General features: G+C 39.8%; 2 protein-coding genes and 2 long non-coding RNA genes across 6 annotated transcripts in view; 3 read left to right on the forward strand and 1 right to left on the reverse strand.

Moving 5' to 3' along the window:
* LOC121628068 (SWI/SNF complex subunit SMARCC1-like) overlaps positions 1–3,601 on the forward strand; it is a 4,383-nt gene extending 782 nt beyond the window's left edge. Inside the window, exons 2-9 of the mRNA XM_041966970.1 lie at positions 1,756–2,014; positions 2,121–2,192; positions 2,275–2,315; positions 2,403–2,508; positions 2,586–2,728; positions 2,853–2,987; positions 3,064–3,162; positions 3,263–3,601. Of these exons, the coding sequence (XP_041822904.1) occupies positions 1,756–2,014; positions 2,121–2,192; positions 2,275–2,315; positions 2,403–2,508; positions 2,586–2,728; positions 2,853–2,987; positions 3,064–3,162; positions 3,263–3,289 (882 nt within the window). The 3' untranslated portion in view covers positions 3,290–3,601. The remainder of the gene's footprint in view (positions 1–1,755; positions 2,015–2,120; positions 2,193–2,274; positions 2,316–2,402; positions 2,509–2,585; positions 2,729–2,852; positions 2,988–3,063; positions 3,163–3,262) is intronic.
* A 29-nt stretch (positions 3,602–3,630) lies between these two features.
* LOC121656481 lies at positions 3,631–8,752 on the forward strand. The gene is made up of 3 exons (XR_006013402.1): positions 3,631–3,641; positions 5,154–5,158; positions 8,670–8,752. It is a non-coding gene; the product is annotated as an uncharacterized LOC121656481 (long non-coding RNA).
* LOC121656480 lies at positions 6,073–7,469 on the reverse strand. The gene is made up of 4 exons (XR_006013401.1): positions 7,412–7,469; positions 6,938–7,073; positions 6,769–6,841; positions 6,073–6,371 (listed from the first exon to the last, which is right to left on the reverse strand). It is a non-coding gene; the product is annotated as an uncharacterized LOC121656480 (long non-coding RNA).
* Positions 8,753–12,111: 3,359 nt separating the features above from the next.
* Positions 12,112–22,489, forward strand: LOC121628301 (chondroitin sulfate proteoglycan 5-like). 3 transcript variants are annotated; one of them, XM_041967316.1, is made up of 6 exons: positions 12,112–12,761; positions 16,720–17,491; positions 18,499–18,687; positions 18,992–19,154; positions 19,484–19,543; positions 21,533–22,489. In XM_041967316.1, the coding sequence occupies exons 1-6, from the start codon at positions 12,677–12,679 to the stop codon at positions 21,716–21,718; spliced, it is 1,455 nt and encodes a 484-aa protein (XP_041823250.1). In that variant the 5' UTR covers positions 12,112–12,676; the 3' UTR covers positions 21,719–22,489. The 3 variants fall into 3 exon arrangements, with proteins under 3 accessions (XP_041823250.1, XP_041823252.1, XP_041823251.1); XM_041967318.1 differs by lacking the exon at positions 19,484–19,543 and having other exon boundaries at positions 12,114–12,761; positions 18,992–19,070; XM_041967317.1 differs by lacking the exon at positions 19,484–19,543 and having other exon boundaries at positions 12,115–12,761.
* The last annotated feature ends 1,210 nt before the right edge of the window (positions 22,490–23,699 follow it).

The following is a 23,699-nucleotide window of genomic DNA, read 5'->3' on the forward strand; positions in this document are numbered from 1 at the left end:
GCATTTATTATAACAGTGGAAGCTGAGGGGTGTTGATGGAATAGATGGTGAGCAGAGTTAGTGATGTTTGTGACAACTTACAGGTTTGTGGGACTTTGAAGCACAAGGGGGCTAGTGCCACAGGGTGAAGCGGAGGTGTTTGCAGGAGCAACAGTGGCAAAAGCTGAGGACCCCGCATAAGTGAAGCCAGCGGGAGTGAAGTTGGATATCTTCGTTTCAGTCCCCGCAGGAACATACTCTCTGTCCGAACAATTATTTGAAAATTTTTAAAAAAAATTTCAAACCTAAACTTCATGTTGCAGTTTGTATTAATTGCACATAAATAATAAATGTAAATTGTTTTGAAGCAGAACATGATTAGCTATCTATGTGTAGTAGTACCAGCTTTTCAGGTTGAAGCTAATTTGTGTGGCTCTGAGGTTTACCTCAGTTCCTAAAATAGTTTACTGATAAGTTAAATATTACATCAGATCACAAAATTTTGGAATTAATAGCTATGTCTATCTGACTTTTATATGATCTTGGCAATGTTACTTAAAATTTTTCAATATTTCCCATCTATCTTTTTTCCCCTCTTTTTTTTTTGGGGGGGGGGGCTTAACTACATATGTAAATCAATATTTAAATGAAAAATCTCTTATACCTGAAGATCCATCTTGATTTCTTATTTCAAAGTAGTCTCTCTGTTTTTAAGCTTCACTTTCACTTGCTTATATTGTCCTCCTGTGTGGAACCTCCCTTCATAAATTTTCCAGATAAATGAGTTCAAAGGTCAGCTGAACCAGCAGAAACTAGGTTTATATCACTGATTCAAACAGAAGTTGTTTGCACCTAAACTAGTTCACTAACTCCTGACTATAAAGATATGGTCCGAGAGAACATTAATCCACTACTCCAGAAAATGAAATCGGATCTCAGTAGGTGGACCAAAATTCATCTTTCCCTCTGGGGGAAATCCATGCTATTAAAATGACTGTGCCAGTAATTTATTACATACTATCTCAACTTCCTGTGAACATCCCTGAGTCCTGCTTTAAAAATATTGGCACACTTATTTTAGACTTTCTCTGGGATAATTCACATTACTGCTTGGGGAAAAAAAAAAATCACAGGCCCAGATAATAAAGGAGAGGATTTTCTCTCCCTAACTTTAGATGGTACTATTGGGCTTTTAATATGAAATATAAAAGAATATGGTTACCTCATGACGAGACGGGGGATAAGCCGAGCTGGTTTCAAATAGAGGTGGAAATAAGTGGGGGGTTATCTCCTTGGTTTGGACCATTTGACATAAAGTCGCCGCTACAGAATGATGACCCTATTATTGCTAATTCTAAATTATTGTGGCATAAACTGCATAGAGTGGGGCACTGGGACTTTTTCCAAGTCCCCTCATGCACCTTTATGGAATAATAAGCAAATCCTGATTGGAGGGGAACCTATCAACTGATCATCCAGCTAAAAAATAATAGCATCAGATGCCAGAACAACTTCACAAATGGGGTTTAATACCAGTAAATGTTTGCTGGAGATGTGGAGAGAGTAGTGCTTCTATACTGCATATACTGTGGTCATGTTCAGCACTTAAAGACTGGTGGAACAACATCCCTCAGATTATATCTGAAGTCCTGCACAAAAGCTTAAAATGGCTGCAGAACTGTTCATCTTGGGATCGACTATGGAGCTGCAGAACAATGATTTTTCAGGTTTTGAGAAAAGATGGATTATTTTGCATTATTTTTTTATCTCTCTCAGGCCTTAGAGGTCTACAGAGATGACTGGAACAAAGTATCAGAGCATGTGGGCTCCAGAACACAGGATGAATGTATCCTCCACTTCCTTCGTCTGCCAATCAAAGACCCTTACCTGGAGGACTCATCGGCCTCTCTGGGCCCACTAGCGTATCAGCCTGTGCCTTTCAGCCAATCAGAGAACCCGGTTATGAGCACTGTGGCCTTCCTGGCATCTGTGGTAGATCCACACGTGGCATCGGCTGCTGCTAAGGCCGCACTGGGTGAGAGTCCAGAGGGTGGAAGTTTAATTTTTATGTTGTCTAGATGAAGAGATAGCTGTGATGCAACATCTCACACATACAGCTCACTGTTTGTCTTTGTCTTTAGAGGAATTCTCCAAAGTGCAGGAAGAATCGGTAGATAAAGTCTCCGACTCATCCAGCCAGTCAGAAAAAACAGGCAAGAATGAATAAATATACACGAAACTAAGTAAAACTCAGCCTTTTGTTGCTTGTTTCATTAATTTCTTCCTGTCTTACAGATGTGTTGGACACAGAAAAATTAGACTTCAACCCCCATCAGGTAGCGTACCATTTAGAAATGAGTTTGTGTTGAAATTTTGTGATTTACACTGAGTATTTTTTATGTGTTTATGTGGATGTGTTTCAGGTCCCAGTGAGGGTGGATGGGGTTAAGATGGAACCTGGCATTTCAAAAGAAGAAGATCGAGTCAAAAGAGAACATGCAGACAATATACTTGCTGAGGAAAGAGATGGTGAGTGTGTGTTTGCATAGTCTTGTATAAATGCACTGCATGTGAGCACAACTGATTATATGATTTGTGTGTTCTAGGAAGGGGAGATGATGATGAGAGCATAGGCCGAAGGGAGGGGGATGGAGATGACGGGGGGAGAGGGATGGAGCAGGAACTGGTAGAAGGCGGCGTTGCCACGGCAGCAGCAGCTGCTCTGGCTTCAGCTGCTACAAAAGCCAAAGTAAGGCTCACCCTCACACTTATACATAAAAATGTCCAATCACATGAGGCAAGAAATGTTTGTCAGTTTCAGTAAATAAAATGTTTTTTTCTTTTTTTTTTCCTCAGACTCAATCCTCTTGTAGCACTTAGCAGCAGTGGCAGAGAGGAAGATCAAGTCCCTGGTGGCTCTGCTGGTAGAGATACAGATGAAAAAGTTGGAAATCAAGCTCCGACACTTTGAAGAGCTGGAGACCATCATGGATCGAGAAAAGGAGGCTGTGAGTGAACATGTTGTAATCCAACCGCTTTCCTTATTGCTCATTTAATGTGACCTGAAATTCCTGCTTCTTTTAGGGACTTTTGCAGAATTTTTCAAAAGCAACACTCACAGCTGTAGCTGTTAGTAATGATAAACCATGGCCGCTCGGCACCCTGGAGCTCCCAATGGCATGTGTGAGTATCTTTAACCATTACCACAGATTTAATTCACTGTTAGTATGTTGGTTTGGGTCTGTATGTGTACTGACTTGAGTTTGTGACTGTCCCTCTTCAGATCCATCCTCACAGCCTGATGGGATAGTACCAGCTCAAACCGGTCCTGCATCTTCCAGTCACAGCTGAACAGACCAGGAAACAAGATAAAAAAAAAAAAGCAGCCTGCTTTCAGCCAGGACAAAAGCCCTGCTGAATTTGTTCAGAAACAACTACTTAAAACTGAAGCCTGTCACGTTTTAGCAACCACGTTTTAGACTGAAAACTTCACAAACATATAAACACAGTTAATGTTTATTTGGTCAACAGCTCAGTTTGAATTTTCTCTGTGAATTATTTGTGATCTCATGTCAAGATTTGAAAAATCTTAGCTTGACTCATTAAAGTTTTTTATACTAAACTGACCTTTGTTTCTGTTTATTTTTTAGCTGTTTGTGAATGTACTGTTATTATTTTTGGGGAACATAAATTTGCCAGGTTACATTATATAAAGCCTTTTAGTTGGGGACAAACAGAAAATGCCGATTACATCAGTCATTGTAAAGATCTCCTCCCAGAGATTACTGTATTCCTGGATCTAGGAAATGTCAAAACAAACATAAATAGATGCACTACCAATTACAAAGACAGGGCCAAAATCATACCATCTACACATCAGAGAATCATTTGCACAATATGAAACCTAGTCATTTACCTAATGCTCTTATTCAAACAATTAACACATGAGGGACATCGGAAGAAACCCTGGTTTACACACTAGGAGCTAAATCTAAGGTGATCAGGTTTTCTTGGCAGAAATCAGTCTTTCAAAAGACACAAAGATAGAAAAGGACATGACATCCCCTGCTCTGATTGCTCATCCCTCCAACAAGAGGGTAGAAATGTGAACAATCTGGATAAAAATGACTTTATATGGGAATGGCAATGCCAGACACTTCCTGATGTCATGGAATGGAAACAAATTCATCAAGTATTTTAGTGATGTGTTTAAAACTTTATTGACATAAACGTCGACATAGTAAATGTGCATATATTTAGCTTGTTTATTATATTCATTTGATTTTGAATTGACAAAACATACACAATGAAATGATCACAAATTAATTTCCTTTAGCTTTATTACTTTAGAAAAAGAAACTGAGATAAAGCTAGTCTACCGAGCATGAAATTAAGCCTAATCCATCCATCCTTCCATTTTCTATACCGGTTAGTCCAATACAGGGTCAAGGAGAAGCTGGAGCCTATCCCAGCAACTAGCAGACCAGAGGCAGGGTTCACCCTGGACGGGTCGTCAGTTTTTTTACAGGTGAACTCAAAGAAGCTGTTGACTGACTGGTGAGAAACGTTCTCATGTGAATGTTTGGTAAATGTCTCAGAGATCAAGCGCCACATATTTCTGCTCACTGTAAAATCTTTTCTGCTTGGTTTGTGTATCCTACGCTTTGAACACTGAGGCAGTTGGTCCTTAATGTGTGTGCAATGCCAAATCTTGCTGGGCTTAACTTGCTTGTATTGCCATTCGTAGTCATAATAATTGATTATATCAATTTAGACTATTGGGCGGTTAAAAACTAGATTTACTTAATCGCTTTTATCAAGAAAATGATGGCAACCACAGGGGTGTCCAACTCAAAATAACCTATAATTAGCAAACTGAAAAACACAAATTTTTACTTTTTTTAGTGCAAAGAAAGAACAAGTGCATTTTCAAGATGTTTACATTAAAAGAAATATTCTTTTAGAAAACATTATCAACAACCTGAATCTTTTAAATAAAATATCCATGTGAAGTTAAAATGTTGTGAACTTATATTTGGGCAGCAGGAGGGACTCTGAGGCTACATCTCTGTTTTTCTTGCCACAGCTGTGAAATTTGCATTTTTTTAAAATAATTCAAATATAGCATTACACAGTCAGTTTCCTGTTGAAAGGACCTGTTCTCAAGCTGGTAGGTCTGGTCTGGCAGCACCGAGAGCAACTATACATGATGCAGGCTTTTTTTCATCTGTTGAATTGCATTATATTGTCTTATATACATTTCCAGATGACTTACCATAAATGTAGTAACTCCTTATCCAATCCTGCCCTTACACTACTCCTAACTTACAAATATCAAAGATGGAATTAGTTCATTTACAATGTGAGGATCTGCTATTTGTACCCAACCCAGCAAGTTCCTTTGAGGTGACTGTGTTGAAATTTTGCCTCACAACAGGAAGTACACACACACACACACACACACACACACACACACACACACACACACAGAGAGATGAGTCTGGTATGTTTTGCCTGTTAGGGCTCTATTCATTCCCTTAACCCCCTTTGTCCTGAAACTTAATCATCACAACTCTAAACCTGACCTTCACCAAACTGAGCTGAGTGTGACATGATTTCTTTTACTGAATGTACCTGTGTTACATCCATCCATCCATCCATCCATCATCCATCCATCCATCCATCCATCCATCCATCCATCCATCCATCCATCCATCCATCCATCCATCCATCATCCATCCATCCATCCATCCATCCATCCATCCATCCATCCATCCATCATCCAAAAAGCTTATTAACTGATGAAACATCTTCAAGAACCAAGAAAAAAGAAGTCTGTATGCCAGAGAATCTACACCAGCTAGGTCATTTCTAAAAACAGCAATACCCACATCCACAACAATAACTTAACTAATTTATGATTAATTATCACCTTTAATTACAAGAAAACATGCATTATAATTTATCTTTGGTATTTATAAACCATTAACAATTCATTCATTCATTCATTCATTCATTCATTCATTCATTCATTCATTCATTCATTCATTCATTCATTTATTTCTTCATAATCAGAGATGATAACAAACACAGTTGAGCTACCTCATGTTTTTATTGAATCATAAGTATGCACTGAACATGATTTCTAAGAGCAGAGCAGCTTTGCTTTTGATTTCTCATTTCTTATCACAAACAAGAAGGTAAATTACGAGGCTTATAACAGCAGTAAATGAAGCATAATTTCATTCTGAGCACATTAGTGATTTTCAGGTTGATCAGTTTAGTTATCTTGGTGATTTTTGCCTTCAGTAACACATTTAAATAAAAGTTTTCTATAATGTGACCTGGCAGAATTTCAAAGCAGTTGTTTCCAGTAGCGATTGGCACTGTCTCTGAAAAAAAAAAAAAAATTAATCTGTAGTATATAATGTTTATATTACAAGAACTTTCCAAATATATGAATGTATGTTTATACAGCAAAAAACTTACAGCTATGATAAAATTACAGTAAAGTTCAATTTAACGTTTAAAATGCTGCATCCTCTGTTGTTTCTGCATTCAGGACACTTTTTTCTAAATCTTTTTAAATATGTTAAAAATAATTATAAAAGCTACACTATGTTGCTGTTTGTTTTACTTATACAATAATGATAAAAGTGAATTGTTTTGAAGCAGAATATAATTAGCCATCTATGACGTGACTGTTTTGTTCTTGTGATTGACTCTAAAGGAACATTTAGAAAATATCAAATCATTAAATTAAATCAATTTAATAAAGAACCAAATTACCTTGATTTTGGAGTAGTTGTTGAAGTTAACGGGATAATCATATATCTCATGTGCGCTTAGCATATTTTTTTAACTGTAGAACAAATACAAACAACTATTAAGACACTTGAAACTGAGTGTTGTACAAAATGAATGAGAAATTCTAAGTGTAATTTGCTCAGGCACTTACCAACCAAACTGATCCGACTGTTCCAACTACTATTACTGTTCCTAATACAGCGAGAGAAGCAGGTGTTATGGTCAGACTCCCAACTGTAATGCTGACTGCAGTGTTTGCAATTGCCACGAGGGCCTTAATATTCTCTCTATAAGAATAAATAAGAAATAAAAAACAAATTAGGTTCAAGTTCCATCCAAGATTATCTCGAATGTATGGTTGTTAGTTCTCCTCTGAGTGTGAATATAATTTGTCTGAGGTTAACCTCAGTTCCTAAAGTAGTTTACTGATAAGTTAAATACTGCATCTGATCCCAAAATTGTAGTTCTGAATTAATAGCTCCGTCTATCTGACTTTTTTATGTTCTTAACAATGTTACTTAATTTTTTTCAGTATTTCCAATCTCTCTATCTTCCCCTCATCTTTTCTTCCGTTTTTTACCTTAACTACATGTGTAAACCAAAATATAAATGAAAAATCCCTTACCCCCGATGAGTCATCCTGATTTCTGATTTCAAAGTAGTTTCTCTGTTTTTCAGCTTCACTTTCATTTGCTTATATTGTCCTCCTGTGTGGAACCTCCCTTCATAAATATTCTAGGTAAATGAGTTCAATGGTCAGCTGAACCAGCAGGAACAAGGTTTATATCACTGATTCAAACAGAAGTTGTTTGCACTTAAACATTGTCTGCCCTTCCATTTCATCCCTTTTCTTCCCCCATGTGTTGTGTTTTGTGTGTGTGTGTGTGTGTGTGTGTGTGTGTGTGTGTGTGTGTGTGTGTGTGTGTGTGTGTGTGTGTGTGTGTGTGTGTGTGGCTGTTTCCACAGACAGGTTCCTAAGGCACATCACATCAGCAGTATATATACCACAGTCCTTCCTGTATTTGAGAACATATTGTTGAACTAGCAACATGTGGCATCTAATAAATATAAAGGGAGAAATGTATCCAAAAATGATCCATTAACAACTTCAGTACTGTGACTGAGCTTTTTGTTTCTCTTTACCTCTAAGAATATTGTACTAAAACTTTCATAGACACCGAATGAACATAAAACAATTTTTCATGTAAAAAATAACTTGATCTACTTCTTGTAGACTCTTAATGATGGGTTTGAAGATTTTGAAAAAACAAAATGAAGAGACAAAAAAAAAAAGTATCAAATTCAAAACAAACAATAGCCATGATATGACATGACAGCCAAGTGGCAATTTACAAGCTGTATATTTTTGTTTGTTGTTCTCATTTCAGTGTTTTAATATAAGTGTTTTCTTAAGCAACAGCTGTATGTTTATGTTATTATTCAGAAATGCACGATATTGTAACAACATTGTATTTTCATGTAATGCTCACCAGTTGAAATCATTTTCATTTAGTGTCAGAGCAGTTCTGTTTGATTTTGAGAGGCTGAATGACTTTCTATGAGTAAGAGCTTCCTTTTTTTGACCTCTGATTAAATCCAGATTGGGCATCAAATGTAACACAAACTTGGGATACTTTAATTGAGACAGAGAATTTGACATAAAACTGAAAATATGTACACTCACTGTGAAAAGTTTGCAGTCAGCATGTTGAATGGAAAGTTTAGCAATGAGTAAACGTTTGTGTGAGACAGAGATACTTCATTTGTTTTTACAGATTTGATAACCCAAAAGTAAAATCTGTCTTTTTCCTAATAAATGGCCTTGCAGACTAATCAAACCCTGATTCCCACAACTCGCCTCGTCTGCAAATAAATGTGCAAAGTGCAAACACACTGAGCAAAACAACATCACCATTTTGTGGAACATGTTGAATTAACTTATAATGTTTATCTTGTTACTTACTGTACAGGAGAATAGCTAGCTCCAAGTCTAATTGTAGCCTCTTTAGCTCCCACAGTGCTTCCCACTTTGGAAATACAAGGCCAATGTTAATCCTGGTTATGTTTTTTTCTTATCCAACAACTTCGCTAATGACAGTAATCTTTTCTAGAGGTAATGTCGGATCCTGGTGATCTGCAGATGAATGTTTTGTTCCGCTCTTGGTCATTTTGCTTTGAAAATGAGCTGCCACTGCTCTCTTGCTATGGCCTTTCATAGAGAGAAGACCGAGGGCTCCAATAGGACAGATGAAGCGGTGATTCTCATGAACGTATATGAACACGCAGCCGGCCCGGCATGTAAACACAGGGCTGGATATCAACACAAAGAAACTGTGTGTGTGACGTTATGCCATACAGTTTAAATTAAACCTCTAGTCCTTCATATAGAGCTTTTTAGTTCCTCCAATCTAGAAATGATGAATTTCTGCTTATAGCCCCTTTAATTAAAAAAAATTCCAAGATGTTAACTGAAATAAAAACAATTTGATGTTATATTAAAAAATTATGTTTTAAATGTCAATAAATGTTTTAACATACTCTAAACCTCTCAAGCCATATTATTACCCCAGCAGAAACCAAACTAAAATGACACAAGTACCCATAAAGTACATACAAAAAGCAGTATAAGCTCACGCTTTCACTTCAGCTCCTTTGCAGATAAAATGTGTTCTAATGTGTGGATGTTGTTAATGTGTTGGATGTACATGTTAGTGTGTATTATAGACAGCATGAGATAAATGGTGTGTCAGGTTTTTGATCAGCTTCCCCATGCAGAAAGGCAAATACTCAGCTGTCGTGGTTGCACAGTTGCACACATGCAGCTTTGTCAACACCTAGTGGCAGCTCTGTTCCCTTTCATCCTGTTCTTTAAATTTATTCACTGTATAGTTTCCTATTTTTTCGTTTATCATTTTACATTGAATCTCATTCTGGATCTTTGGAAATAAACATCTACATCTGCATATGTGCTTTGTTATTTGTGTTTTTGTTTACCTTGGCAAACCCAGAGTCCTGACACTCCTCATCGTGCCATTGGCTTTGAAACCATGAAACCACTTCTGAAAGGAAAATATTGACAGGAACATTTCAGATACAAGGTTTCATCCATTTGGTATCAATTACTGGTCAATTTAGCAAAAGATAGAGAGTGGGGAAAGGTTTAACCTGAAAATGACAACTGTAGGAGGACTCTCGACAGGGAATATAACAGACTCCAGAATTTAAAAAACACCCGGTAAAATTATGTTTCTGGACAGGAAATTTTCAGCCTTCACTATCTATTCATTGTTTCTGCTTTCCTCACATCAGGTGAAGTGTTGTGTATTATCAGTGATTTTAAGCCACAGAGTGAAGCATCTGTTTGTGAAAGATAAGTCCCTGAGAATCTATTAAAACCCTGAGGGTCACTTGAGAACAGACTCTGGTGCTTTAAGAGCATTTCCTGGTTCTTAAAGGATGGACATGGACACAAAAGCAGAGAAATGTCCCATTAAATAAAAATACCTTTGAGTTGTGATTCCCATTTTATTGTTATTTTAACAAAATGTCACATCAAGAAGAAGGTTAAGCAAAACTGTATATAAAGAACAGTAAATTAATTTGATTCATCTTCAACATTTCCTGAATTTGCAGTGAGTTGGTAAAAGTTCAAAATGAAAGTGCAGCAAAAAGATGGTTTATCATCCAAAAGATTCAGTTTTTCAGCCATTTCCAATGTCACAGTCCCTGCTCTCCCTTGATGAGCGACAAGCCAGTAAACATTAAAAATGTGCCATGGAGTTAATTTATTGTGGGGAAATATATAATGAAGCTTTGTGTTTACTGAAGAGATGAGCTTCTAGTTTATAAACAGATTCTGCTGCATCAGAAAAGCCACTCTGTTGCACATAATAACCCTAACCCTGTAGGATTTATGGGTGTGGATTCAGCTTTGTCTTCTGCCTGTATGGACTGAATGTTGCAACATTCACAGTGACACACAGAGTCCACACTGCAGGGACCTTGGACATCCTGTCCACCCCTCACTGTTCAACACGGGAACAGGATGGAAAAACCGAAATGGCCTGAGTGCTACATGCACTTTAGCACACCGAGCTTGGCATCATATAGGTGTGTCTTTCTTCCATTCTGGGCCTCAGTGAGATCCATCTGTTCATCCTGCAGAAGAAAACATCTTTTATCATCTATATCCTTCCTGAAAAAGCCAAATACTGGAATCAAGTCACTCACTCTGGAATGAGAGAGAACTTAAAGATAGAATGTATGCACTTGTGTATCTTTATCGTCGTTGATACGTGTGTGTATGTGTGTGTGTGTGTGTGTGTGAGAGAGAATGTGGGTGTGTTTGTAGGAATGGTAGGCGAATGCGGAAGCAATTTTGTTCTGCTCTGTTTGGCAGTACATCAGTGAACATTTTTCTGTTTCTCAATCTGCACCACTCTCCAGCTCCCTCTCTCCAGCACTCACCCATCTCGATCCATCCTCTGATTCACATCACACTCACCCTCTTTGTCTTCCACTGCTGTGACAGTCCCTTCCCTCTCTCATCTTGCCAGCTCCCTCTAAAAACAGAAAAAAAAACATCCCACTTTTAATTGGAAGTATAAGCTTGTTTTAGATTTAGATACTTTTTTGATAGGAATAGCAGGATGTTGCACATAGCATGGAGTCTGGATCAGTTCTCTCCAAAGTCACAGAGTAATGAGTGAAAGAGTAATTTATTCACTAGGAGCAGTGCATTTGGTGTTAATTGTTTCATGGTGTTTGACATAATCTCGTTGGTAGGGGAAGCAGGTAGCCAGTCCTCCGCAGGCCTTTTTATTAGCTGTTAGTGACAGATATGGAGATGCAGACAAAGGAAAATGAATAAATTTAAAAGAGGGGGGATTACGTGTTTTTGCCAGCATTTTATGTCAGGTTATAGAGAGAAAGATAAGTATAGTGTAATCCAAAGGCAGAGTGAAAATGGGAGGTGTGTTTGATTTAGGTGTTTTGTTAGAGGAAGAAACAATAAAATGTGAGGGCATGTATAAAGGTGGAATATTAGTCTGGTCATAAAGAGTATAGGCTATGTTTGTGTGTGTTTGTATGTGTGGGGAAGTGATTAGGCAGCAGATGCCATTGTCTAGAGTATATCTCAATATAACAGTAAGAGGATTATCCAGGCACGTGCACATGCACACACACACATTTTCGCACACACCTCTTTTAGTTGGCCAGAGGCGACATGCACCCAATAACCTACTGACATACAAACGCCACCCAGCGAGAGACACGCATAATGTTCTCACACACACACTGGCTGAGGTGTAAAATGGAGCATATTGATGTCCACTGACAACAAACTCGGCGCAAATCCCACATTTACCCCCTGTTCTACACAAGCTATAGACTGGGGCTGAATACTGGCGAGCATCTAAGGTGTGTGTGCTGGCACTTTGACACCCAAATGCACTGCGCGCGCGCGCGCGTGTCATGCCTCTGCGCAGATGTAGCCAAAGGCAAAAGGCTGCGCAAATCGCGTGCAGGCGGACAGGCAAAGCAGCGACAGACCTGTGTCATTAAAATCTCGTCTGCAGATCCTGAGCTGGTCGCGCGCAATACTACTACAACTCCTCGCGGGGCTGCTGCTGCTGTCGACGAACCCTAGGCGCAGATCGAGTGACACGCGCGCAAAAGGTGTGGAGGAGAGGGCAGCCGCCCGGGACAATGGGACCGAACCCGTGCCAATAAACCGGTCTCACAAACACAAGCGTTGGTAAGGATAACGGCGATATGGCTAAAACCGAGAAGATCTAAACTTGCTGTGAGGATTATTGAGGCTTCATCTCACCGGTGAGACGAGGGAAGGAATCGGAGTTTGCATCACCTTGTCAAAGGAATAAGCAACATGATGGCGTGCGGAGACAGTCGTTTGGGAACCTGGCAGGTGCTACTGACCATCTCAATGGTCATTATCCCCTTAGCTGCTCACGGTAAGCCCACTGTCCCACCCTGTGCGTGCGTGTAGGCTATCTGTGGCCATTTATGCAAAGAGGCGCGCACGTGCGCGAATCAAATCACACCTGAATTGTAAGTGATTTGATGAAAATGCTAAGATACAGCACAGAGAGGCCAACTAAAAATGTAGACTGATGATTCTTTTATTTTCCCCACTGGGAGTTTATGATGAATTCTTAGGCACTGATCTTTAATATATTTTCTGAACACTGACTGGTTATCTTGTATGCTTTGATTAGGCATTGCTGTAATCATTTCACACCTATAAACACAGTAGGCCTACATTAAAAGCCAGTCAATCATTTTCCATTAGTAAAATCTCATATTTCTGTCTCCTGCTGCTAGTGATCATTAACGGGTCTTGGTGTGGTCATATTTCAGCCAATATCATGTTCATTCAAAGTGTAAAAGGGGAAAACTCTCCGCTGTTGTGCTAATTAGGCCTAATTTTACCAAATGTATAGTGTTATAAGCAGTGGTACTATAGGCCAACATCATTATAGTGAAAAGAGGCATGACAAGATGATCAGAAAGAGATTTGACACTTCGGTTTGACTGACCGCAGTTCGAATCTCGGACAAAAGCGGGATTAGATGCATAGCAGTCCGGTTGCAAAAAGCCAGTTCATGGCGCTAAAAGCACCGAATTACTCGAGACATCTAGAAGGACCAGACAAACCACATCCCTCCTTCCTCCGCCTTCTCATTGACAGTCCATCCCGCGGGATTCAGAGCGTAAGAACGAAAATTTAACATCACAACCCGTGTCTTTTTTGTCTGTTTTTTTAATTTTTTAAAATTTCTTTGGCGCACACGCGCACCCTTACTTGTGGAAATATCTACTGGAAATGTATAGAAATGAGCCCCGCCGCTGCCCAGCAACAGGGTGGCTCCTGCAGGGAGAGGGTCGCCGGGGTTCATGCGCGGGAACGCGCAGCCACCGTACCCCGCGCCTCGCCTGTTCGTTGCGTCTGGCGGGCTCGATGTGGAACCAGGTGTTAATACTGTGGCAAATTGACAGGCAAATAGGGCTACACGATTTCAACCAGAGAGTTGTAGGAAATATGTGGTTGATTTAGGAGTTGCCCGGGTGATTTTAATGATTAGGCACATGATTTAAGTGTATTTCTGATTACTCATCGCTTTTCAAAATATCCAAAATGAGTCAGTCTCAACCAGTGATTTTCTTTCTTTACCACAATTTGACTTTATTTCAACAATTTATCAACTGTCACTTGCTTTTCTAATATTCCATAGGTTACATCACCCGCATTGGCACATAGCTCAAGTATAAATGAGAAGACAAGATCTGACGTGGCCATGTTAAAAAAAATGGATCAAATAAAGATGTGAGGGTGTGTGTGTGTGTGTTCACTGTGTGAGAGACTGCATACTGCCGGGTCCATCTGCCTGGCAGCCTCAGAAAGCTTATGATATGTCACAATAGATCAGATCATCAGCATAGTTCACACCCAAACGAACAGAGGGGGGAAAGGAGCAGGCTATTCTTAGTTAGAAAATCTAAAATTCATTCGTGTTAATGGGTGGAGATCACAGATTGGCTCATTAATCAAAGGCAATGGAAACAAATGAGAGATAGCCTCAGAGCATGACACAGACTGATGGTAAAAATAATTGCCTATAGAAAAAATGTGCTATTAATCTAGTATTTAAGTGTTATTTGACCATCACTTGATTACTGACTGAGGTGTTGGTAGTCAAAATCTTTGCAGCATCTCTAAATGGTTCTTATATTACTCTCTCTGTGTCCTGCTGGTAATGATGCTGGGAGTCTGCACTCTAACCAATCATACTGACCTCAGGTAAAACTAGTTACCATGGTGACATGCTCTGTGCTATGCCAGAGGTTAAGAGCTGAGTGGCAGTTAAAGGTGCAAATCATTTTCTGAGTCGGAAATCACATAGCTCAGCAGAGGCTCATGCATTCAATTTGATCATGGCTCTTGTAATCTCTTCATGTGCCTTTTGCTCTTGTAATCACCATAAAGACTGCCAGCTGCTAACGGGATAAAAAATCTAAGTCTCCACAGAGAACAAATTGGCAGATTGAACCTTTAAATACAAATTGAATCCATCGTAATCAGTTTGAGCCAGCTGGAGCACGTCTCTCTCATGAATGGTGAAGAATTCAGGTTCATTCCACCTCAGTTTCTTTTCCCAGAGATGGAGCTGGCAGAAACACTTAGCTGACTGGCTTGCCCATTGATTGAAGAACAAGAGAGAAAGAGCACCAACACTGGATTCACTGTTTCCACTGCAACTCCCTCGTTCCGTTCCTCCTTTCAACATGGCACCTCTTTACATCTCACCATGGCAACCGTGCTGTGTGTTTGTGTGTGTCTGTGAGGTGAATCTCACGGCTCCTCAGTCACCACTAGTTTTCGTGAGCCGAGGCCCGTTCAGATGTTTTTTCTATTAGCTCTGAATGAAGTGCCAGACATGGAAAGCAGTGATCTTATTGGACACAGTGATTTCTGGGTGGCAGAGGGAGAGAAGCCACCCAGCCAAGTATCTGAAGGAGTTCGGTCATTTGCGCACATTTGCCAGAGAAATAGAAAAAGTATAAAATGTAACTTCTAGAAACTGAGTCAGCAGAGGAAAATTAATAATGAACACAAGAAAAAAACACATAAAAATAAAGACTAAAGACACCACTGTGTGAGCTTGTTTGCTTTACTTGTGTCGCATCTTTATGGATGTTGCCTGAGCATTTGTAAAATGTCCACACTGCCTCACTGTGCTTCACAGAGTTTAGTTATGCAGCCATTACAGATTGAAGCAATGTGATATCAAAAAGACATAGCCATAATAATGACATTTGTATTATTCTACTGGTCTAACTCATCGAATGGTACTATTCTACTGGTCTAACTCATCGAATGGTACAAGTGCACTGATTGGTTGTTAATCCTGGATCTTGCATGGATCAACAGAGAACTTTTTCTTCCTGTGCCAAAAATTTTAGCAGGTGCAGCCAGAATTTTTTTTCAGTACTGATGCAGCACTGTGGAGGTTGATCTAGTTTTAAGAGGCTATGCCAAGCACCTTTCTATCAAAAGGGACTCTTTTCTAGATTTCTTCTGTTTCCTTTTATTTTATAACTTCCCAAAATTCTACACGTTTGTCACTTTTTGAAGGGGCAATCTCAACTTCTCAACTTAGCTGCACAACAGAATTTTCTAACTTTCAAATACCTTTTTTTGCCTGTATCTTGTAGTTGCTTCGAAGTATATGTGTGTGTATTTTTCTACATATTGCCAAGTGCTGGAAGAGTGCTTGGCTATTTAGCTTCTAACTTATAGCTCTAAATCCTTATCTAATCCTCACCAAGTCTGAGTCACTAGAGCATATTGGCCCATCAGTCACTGTGCCTAATCACACATCACCACATTCTAACTACACCCTCAGGTCTTCAACTCTTGACTTTTCTCTGTATAAAAGTGACAGAGGAAGGCTTTTTTTGGGTGAGCTATTTTTATCCTGAAGTCATCATTATACCTTTTTAAATTGGCTGAGTTTGCAGAGGATGCAGTTTATTTTCCATGAAAACTACCTTGAGACAGGTTTGAGACACTTCCGCGGATTACTGAGAACAAAACACAACAAAACAGTCAGCATATTGGGATTAATCAAGAGGAAAGCATTTAAAAAGAGCTGCATGGTGACATATATATATATTTTTAAAAGAAACATACTGTATCATGGTCATGTCACTACTGTCTGACTTGCTTGCTGAGATAACAGTTTGTTTTTCTAAGCTTAATCAACATTAGGGATCAATGTTTGCCCTTTGGTAAACCAATTCCATTAAATCTTTATTTATTCTTCTGTTTGTTGTGAGTCCTTGAAATTTATGTAAGTGCAATACCAAACCACTGACCAGCTTAAGAACCTTTACATGTCTGATTGACAGGGAGACATTCACTAACCAGGCGCCATCATCACCACAACCATTCATCTGTCAACAAGGAAGCTTTGGACACCAGTATGGTACTCAGTGATGACTCAGCAGAAAGGGAACATCTGATTGGAGCAGGGATTGGGGCCAAACTCCCACTCAGCTCCACCAGACATCATCATTCTCACAAACACCGCCACCTGGATTTTGTAGAGGAAGACCCACCTGTGGTAGAGGAGCTAACTGCTGGAGGGGCAGGGCCAGACCAACCTGGAAGTCCTTTATCAGACGGTGTCATCACTGTGGAGTTTCACAGTCCTGCGCCAGATGTTGTACCCTCTGATGTTGCTCTGGATTGGGAAAAAGCCCCCAAACCCCAGAAGCAGAAAGGTGGAGACCCTACCACATGGACGCTCTCCGATTTTTATGACTACCTGTCTCCTGATGATGACCTCTCAGCATTAGATACAACACCTGAGCCAGAACCCACCCCTTCCCTTCCAACCAACATGGAGGATGAGAATCCACTCCTAACTGGCTCGCCAGCTGTTCCTGACAATGTGCGACCAAAAGCAGACAGCCGCCCATCTTTACCAGCTCCTCCGATGCTTGGGCCAGACCGCAGTGACGGGTTAGGTGTAGGTGGGGCCATGGGCGCAGATGGCTGCAGGCTAGGCTTTGTTCTGTCTGGACCTGGGGTGTGTGTTTCTCAATGTGACACTGAACCTAATTTCTGCTTCAATGGAGGAGTGTGCACCGTGGTAGCAGGGATGGGAGCTTTCTGCAGGTGAGAAGCATACGTACTCTCCTAATTCACAAGTCAACTGGATTCTTAAATTTGGGCAATAGGAAATACAGGTTATTACTTTTTATGTAGCAATTTACAAACAAACAGTGACTTTTTAATGACTAACTGGCACATGTTTGTGCAGCTAGAATATTACCTTACTATATCAGTCTTACTGGAATAATTTCCAACCTTGTTGTCTTCTCAAACAAAAGAAAATATTTAGGACACTATAAACAAGTAAACACCCACTAAACAAATGCGAATAGACAGAAGCCTGGCTTGATGTGTCATGAGTCTTTGTCAAGATCACAGCGGGATTCCCAAGGGATTAGTTTAGTTTTTGAGGCAGGGGGTGAAGAGAGTGTTAGTCTGTGGGGTGCTGATAGACACATGCAGCACACACATAGAAAGCACAAGATGACAATACAGTAAGGTCAGGGAGGATCACACAAACATTAGAGAAAGGCACACACAGACACACACTCAAGACTGCATGCCTTGCATGCAACCATCTGTCCAGTCCTGCAGCTTCACTGTAAGCTCAGAGGCAAACTGTTGCTCATCTTATCCTACCTACTGTATAATGTCAAACACATTTGTATGCACACATATATGCACACACACACACTGGTATGGTTGCATATGCTCAAGAAGCATTACAATACAATTGCACACATTTGAAAGTAAAGAGCAGGTATACGGAAAACAATGCATGCAAGCAGAGTTAGATGCACATGCTCTAATCCTTTGATCTCATTAAAAGCTAGACTGCAGGAAGAATCTGCTTTGTTGGACAGACCTTGAGACATCATGTCATCAGTTTTGAGCTAAAGTCTTAACTTCTTGCTCTGTCACGTTGTAGATGTAGACCACACACACTAAGGGTACATTATTTGGCTTTTAAGAAGAGGTATTTCAAGGTAATAACATTCATGAGAAAATAAAGGCTAATATGGCCTACATTTGTTCTTCCCCTTTCCTGCTTTCCATCTGTTTGTATCCAGGTGCAATGTACAGGACTATATCTGGAACAAAGGCACGCGCTGTGAATGGGCTGTCACTGAGTTCCAGGTTTTGTGTGTGGTGGTGGGTGTATCCTCCTTTGTCCTCCTCCTGCTCTTCATGATCATCGTTTTCTTTGCCAAGAGACTTTACCGCCTCAAGAACGAGAACAGGCGCCTTCGCAAACGCAGGTGTGTGTAACTTAGGTGTGAGGATTTAAAGAAATGGACTGTAAGCTTAGTTTACGCTAAGCGATCTTGGCTGTAACTTTGTTGGTGTCAGCCAAAAACAACAACAACAAAATAAAATAATTAATGAGCCAACAACAGAGTATGTTTAAATCAACCCAAATCTTGGGGTTCTTGTGTGTTTGAGCTAATTCAATTTGAAATGCACTGAATTATTCGAGTTTACTGTGACTTATACTGCAGTAAAAAGGGCAAAAAAAGACATATCACAAATATTTATATCACACAAATCTCTACATTCCTACAGCAAGTACCGCCCACAGAGCAGCGAGCCACAGACGGACGGCCTCTCAGTTTCAACAACAGCTGACGGCTCACAGCCAAATGTAAGGAAACTGTGTGATACCCCTCCGCCTGCTACCCAAGCTCATACTCACAACCTGGCGTACTATGACAACATAATCTGTCAGGTATGCCCCTACTCTCCTCATGTTTGCTCTTACTCTCAGTCTGGCTGTTTTTTGTTTGTCTGTGTTTTCCTCTCCTTCTCATTATGTTCTCTCCTATGTCTCCCTGCCAGCTCAAGTATTGATTTGATCTAATTTATGTATCGGTTTTGTTCTGCTGTTGTGTTTGTGTGCATGTGTACCATCCATCTAACCTTAATTGCTGAGTATAATCAGCTGCGGACTGCAAATGCACCAAAATTTCCTTAAATTTACATTAGGATTTCCACTTAACACTGTACTTGTACAGTGTGTCTCTGCTTAATGGTTTTCTTACTTACCAATCCCCTCAGAGGCCATCAACGAGAAATACCTGGGACTATAAACACAGAAACCCTTATAACCACTTCCAGGTAAGAGCAGTGGTGACATCTACTTTGCCTGCAGCAGTTTCCCTCCCTGGTATTGTCTTCTGTTGACCAAATTTGCTGCAAAACCTCACCTCCATCATCTATTTCCCACATCTGGTCCATGCACTCTCCAGGTGAAATGATTGATCACCTCCTGCAAGGCTTCCTGCAGTCAGTTGTTCAGAGGTGTAATGTTGTCAAAGAGGGAATAAATAGAAGGGTCCCCCTCTTACCTGTGCCTCGCAGCTTCCTGAGAAGCTCGATGAGACAACTGAGCCTCCATTTTGTTCCTGTGCTCGCAGCCATTTTAGGATCCTGCACACTTCTCTAGTCAATTTCCTTCAACGGGTTGTGCATGTGATGCTGCTATGAACTGCATTGTAGCAGCATACAAGTGTGTGTAAATGGAAATACATTCATTTCTGTCCATATTCCTCTGTGGGGCTTTGCGTGCAGATTAATGTGTGCCCCTGTTTGTTTTCATCAATAAGACTGGGTTACTGGGTAACAAAGCCAAAACACTTTGTAAGGTAACCGAGACGGGATAAAACTCGTACTGAAAATCAGCAGGGGTTTCCACTTGAAATAAGCAAATTCAGATACAGATTAAACACAAACAGTGCACTGTATGAGATGTATGAGATCAGCAATAATAATGCAACTTTAAACTTTCAGAACTCAACATTTCTCATGTGTAATTGCACTTAGCGAGTTGTGTCCAGCCGCAGCCACTGTGACCGATCAATGGTGCCCTATTTACCGCCAGCTGTGCTTATGACCTTCAGATGTCTGTTACATGCCAATAAGTGAATGGTTTGAGCATTTACAAACTGACAAACGGACATGTACACAAACATGTCTCTGACTTATAATGGCATGCAGTTAACATAGATCTGCAAACACAAATATGCACTGACAGATTCATCTTCATGGTCAGTCCGTTACCTACACTTGGCTGAACAAAACTGAAGTGAACAAATTGTGACTTGTTTTCTTTAACAATAGTTTCTGCTCTCAGAGCCACACTGGTATTTCCCTGCAGCGATTATAGATGAATTTCTGTGTGTGCCGGATGCTCTAAATGTCAGGTCTAGAGGCTAAAAAGCCCCTGCAGGCACACGGTCTGCAGTGCAGAATCTTAAATGTCATAGGACTGAAAGGTATTATATTTTTAATAAAGATGTATGGTTAGTTGATACGATAAAGGTGATCATGCAAGTCCAAAATCAGTCCATAAAGTGACCCTTAAAGAGGAGATATATTGCTTTTTTGTTATTCCCATTCATTTTTATGCATGTAAATGTTGTGTAGACGCTCTGAGCTTCAAGCTTACAGCATCTCCTTCGACAGAGGATGCTACTCCGTAACTGCCTGAAATGCTTTGATGGTAGACCAGGCTTCTCACCCCTCACTTTTTAAAACATGTAAGAAGCTTTAAAGAAACAAAAACTAAGATTATTATTCATTATTCAGACAGAAGATAGCCACAAGCCACTGTTATTTATTTATTTATTATTACAGTTTAATGTTTCAGCTTCAGCTTGTTGTAGCTATTTGTAAAATTATCTATGGCCATAAGCCCTGCAATATTCTGATCACTGCTGTGTTTGCTCTTGGTCTGGAGTGGGCTTCTTCTAATGGATATTTCCCTTAACTAGATGAAAGTACTACACAGCAGTAGTTAAATATAGTGTATTTTCTTCATCTTTTGTTCAGCTCTGTATGTGCCAGAGCACTGTGTGGCAGATAATACATCTAATTTAAATGGATACTTTCATAGACAGTATGCAGTGACAAAGCTTCCATAGAGGCTTTAATGCATTTAATTTTCTGCACAAACCTTACTGCTGGTGCACTAAGATTTACACACATAATAATTCAAGATTGCACATTTAATGTGCAAGTCCTGCATGTGTGGATGTCAGGATGCATTTTTCTACAGAATTTGCCAGCTATCATGCTTGTGTGAACAGTAACTAACTCTCCTTGTAGGATGAGCCTCAGAAGGACAACCAAGCAAAGTCCCCCCAACCCAAGGAAGAGGGGTCTATGAATATTCTCAACTCCCATTCCCCCAAGCAGGAGAACAACTGCCCTGCTCCTGTCGTCCACGGCCACACCCCCAACAACACAGAGGAAAATGCAGAGGTAAACATGCTCCAGAATAACCTGGTGTAGTGCCACCACATGATGAAGTGGGCAGCTGGGGATATCAGACTAAAATATTTAAGGCGTGCACAGGGCTCCTAGGCTAACATCATTTATGTATTGTGCATCCTGTAAGTTTCTAACAGAAAAATAACTCCTAATGTTAAAAGTGAGCACAACATGAATTTAAAGATACAACCTGAGAAGCACAATGGTTCTGTTTACAAGGTTGCCATGCTTTTACTGATCACATAGTGGCGCCGCTGCCTCCTATCTTTCCTCTCTCTGCCTCTAATGCTGGACTAAAATCTCTGGCTTGGACCAACTACTGACTGACTGTCCTCTCTACTGATGCCCTGCCTTGGTCTTTGGCCAATGAACTCCTTCATTGTCTCTTCTCCAGTTTTCCCAGCCCTCCCCTCCCCTCGCCTTTGCCTCCCCTTGCCTGTCCCGCCTTACTGTCTCTCTTTGCCCGCATGCATTGATGTTAACAGCGAAAAAACGTAATATTTGCAAAAAAAAAAAAAAAAAAAAAAAGTATGTGGAAAATAAGTGAATCTGTATTTGCGAAATATTCATGTTTGACATTGCTATTAAGTGGATATGTCTAGATTACATGAGGTTAAAGTAATTGCTTGGAAGTTGATATTTGAATCTATATGCATATATTACAGACTCTGTGTCTTGGTTTTCAATGTGTTTTATTATACTTTAATGTACTTGAGATTCTTTTGTACTTTTTTTGGGTATACATTGAGAATTATAGTTCACAGTTGTTGGAATAAATCTTTTTTCATTTTATCCAGCTTGTCCCTGTGTGTTGCTATGAGCTTCACTTTCCCTGCAGACTCTCTTTCTTTTTCTCTTTCTCTCTGGCTCTTTCTCTCTCTGCATGTCTGCTCATAATGAAGCTCTCTACTGTTCAACTGCTCCCATGTTAATGATAACTGAATGCATGGCTGACCCTGCTTTTGTGCTATAGAAAGCTGCTGCTTACAGATTACACCACATAAAATGCACAATGGTGACTGTGAAACCGTTTCAGGACCATGGACAGCTCTTTCTTGCTCAAACCATGAACTAGAACTACAAAAGCTTGAAATTTACATTTATGTATTAACATCATTTAGATATATTTGAATATATAAAATAAATTAAATATTTGTTTTCAAGCAAATATACAGTACCAATCAAAAGTTTGGCCACATTTTCTCATTAAATCTATATAGTTTTTTCAGTAATTTAATCGTTTTTACCTTCATCTAAGCACCCGGTGTTATTGAAATGCAAAGACTGAAGATGACTGAGTTTAAATTGATTGTTGTATTTTGGATCCTGTGAAAACTGAATGTACATGAAATATATCATTTCTGTTTGCACTCTTCATTAACAAATCAAGAATGCCTGGTTTGCGTGTTTGCATCTTATGTTTGTGGCCGACCATTATTAACTCATAAACCCCACAGGCTCCCTCTAGGTCAGGGGTGGCCAATGTCGGTCCTCGAGAGCCACAATCCTCCAGGTTTTCCATATTTCCCTGCTCCAACAAACCTGACTTAAACTAATGAGTCATTGTGCAGATACTTATAGGCTGTTGGATCCATTTAATTTGAGTCAGGTGTGCTGGAGCAGGGAAATTTGGAAAACTTTCAGGATTGGGACTCTTGAGGACCAACGTTGGCCACCCCTACTCCAGGTGTTCATGTACAGTCCAGCACAGAACTATACGCATTTTCAAATTGGAAAAATATGTTGACACTCATGAGCAGCTTTATTACAGGCTAGAACAGTAGCATTATGGTTAAAGGGGCTATAACCAATAGTGGACTTTCACCAGCTTTTAATGTTACAAAGGCGTTATACCATGAAGCAAGTTCACCACAGGTAATGGATAACCAGGCTTTCCTCTTTACACTGGGCATTTACGCATAACATTAGCAGAATATTTTAATCAACAGGTATGATTAAGATAAAAATAATAATAATAATCCCAAAAAAAACAGCAATGTTC

Source organism: Melanotaenia boesemani, chromosome 17, assembly GCF_017639745.1.
Source record: "Melanotaenia boesemani isolate fMelBoe1 chromosome 17, fMelBoe1.pri, whole genome shotgun sequence".
In the NCBI taxonomy this organism is placed as follows: Eukaryota; Metazoa; Chordata; class Actinopteri; order Atheriniformes; family Melanotaeniidae; genus Melanotaenia; species Melanotaenia boesemani.

What these genes read in the sequence shown, in the direction of transcription:
- LOC121628301 (XM_041967316.1), top strand. Translation starts at nt 12,677, where the DNA reads ATGATGGCGTGCGGAGACAGTCGTTTGGGAACCTGGCAGGTGCTACTG. An exon ending in TATCCCCTTAGCTGCTCACG is followed by an intron (nt 12,762 to 16,719) that starts GTAAGCCCACTG and finishes TCTGATTGACAG; the next exon opens with GGAGACATTCACTAACCAGG. An exon ending in ATGACAACATAATCTGTCAG is followed by an intron (nt 19,155 to 19,483) that starts GTATGCCCCTAC and finishes CAATCCCCTCAG; the next exon opens with AGGCCATCAACGAGAAATAC.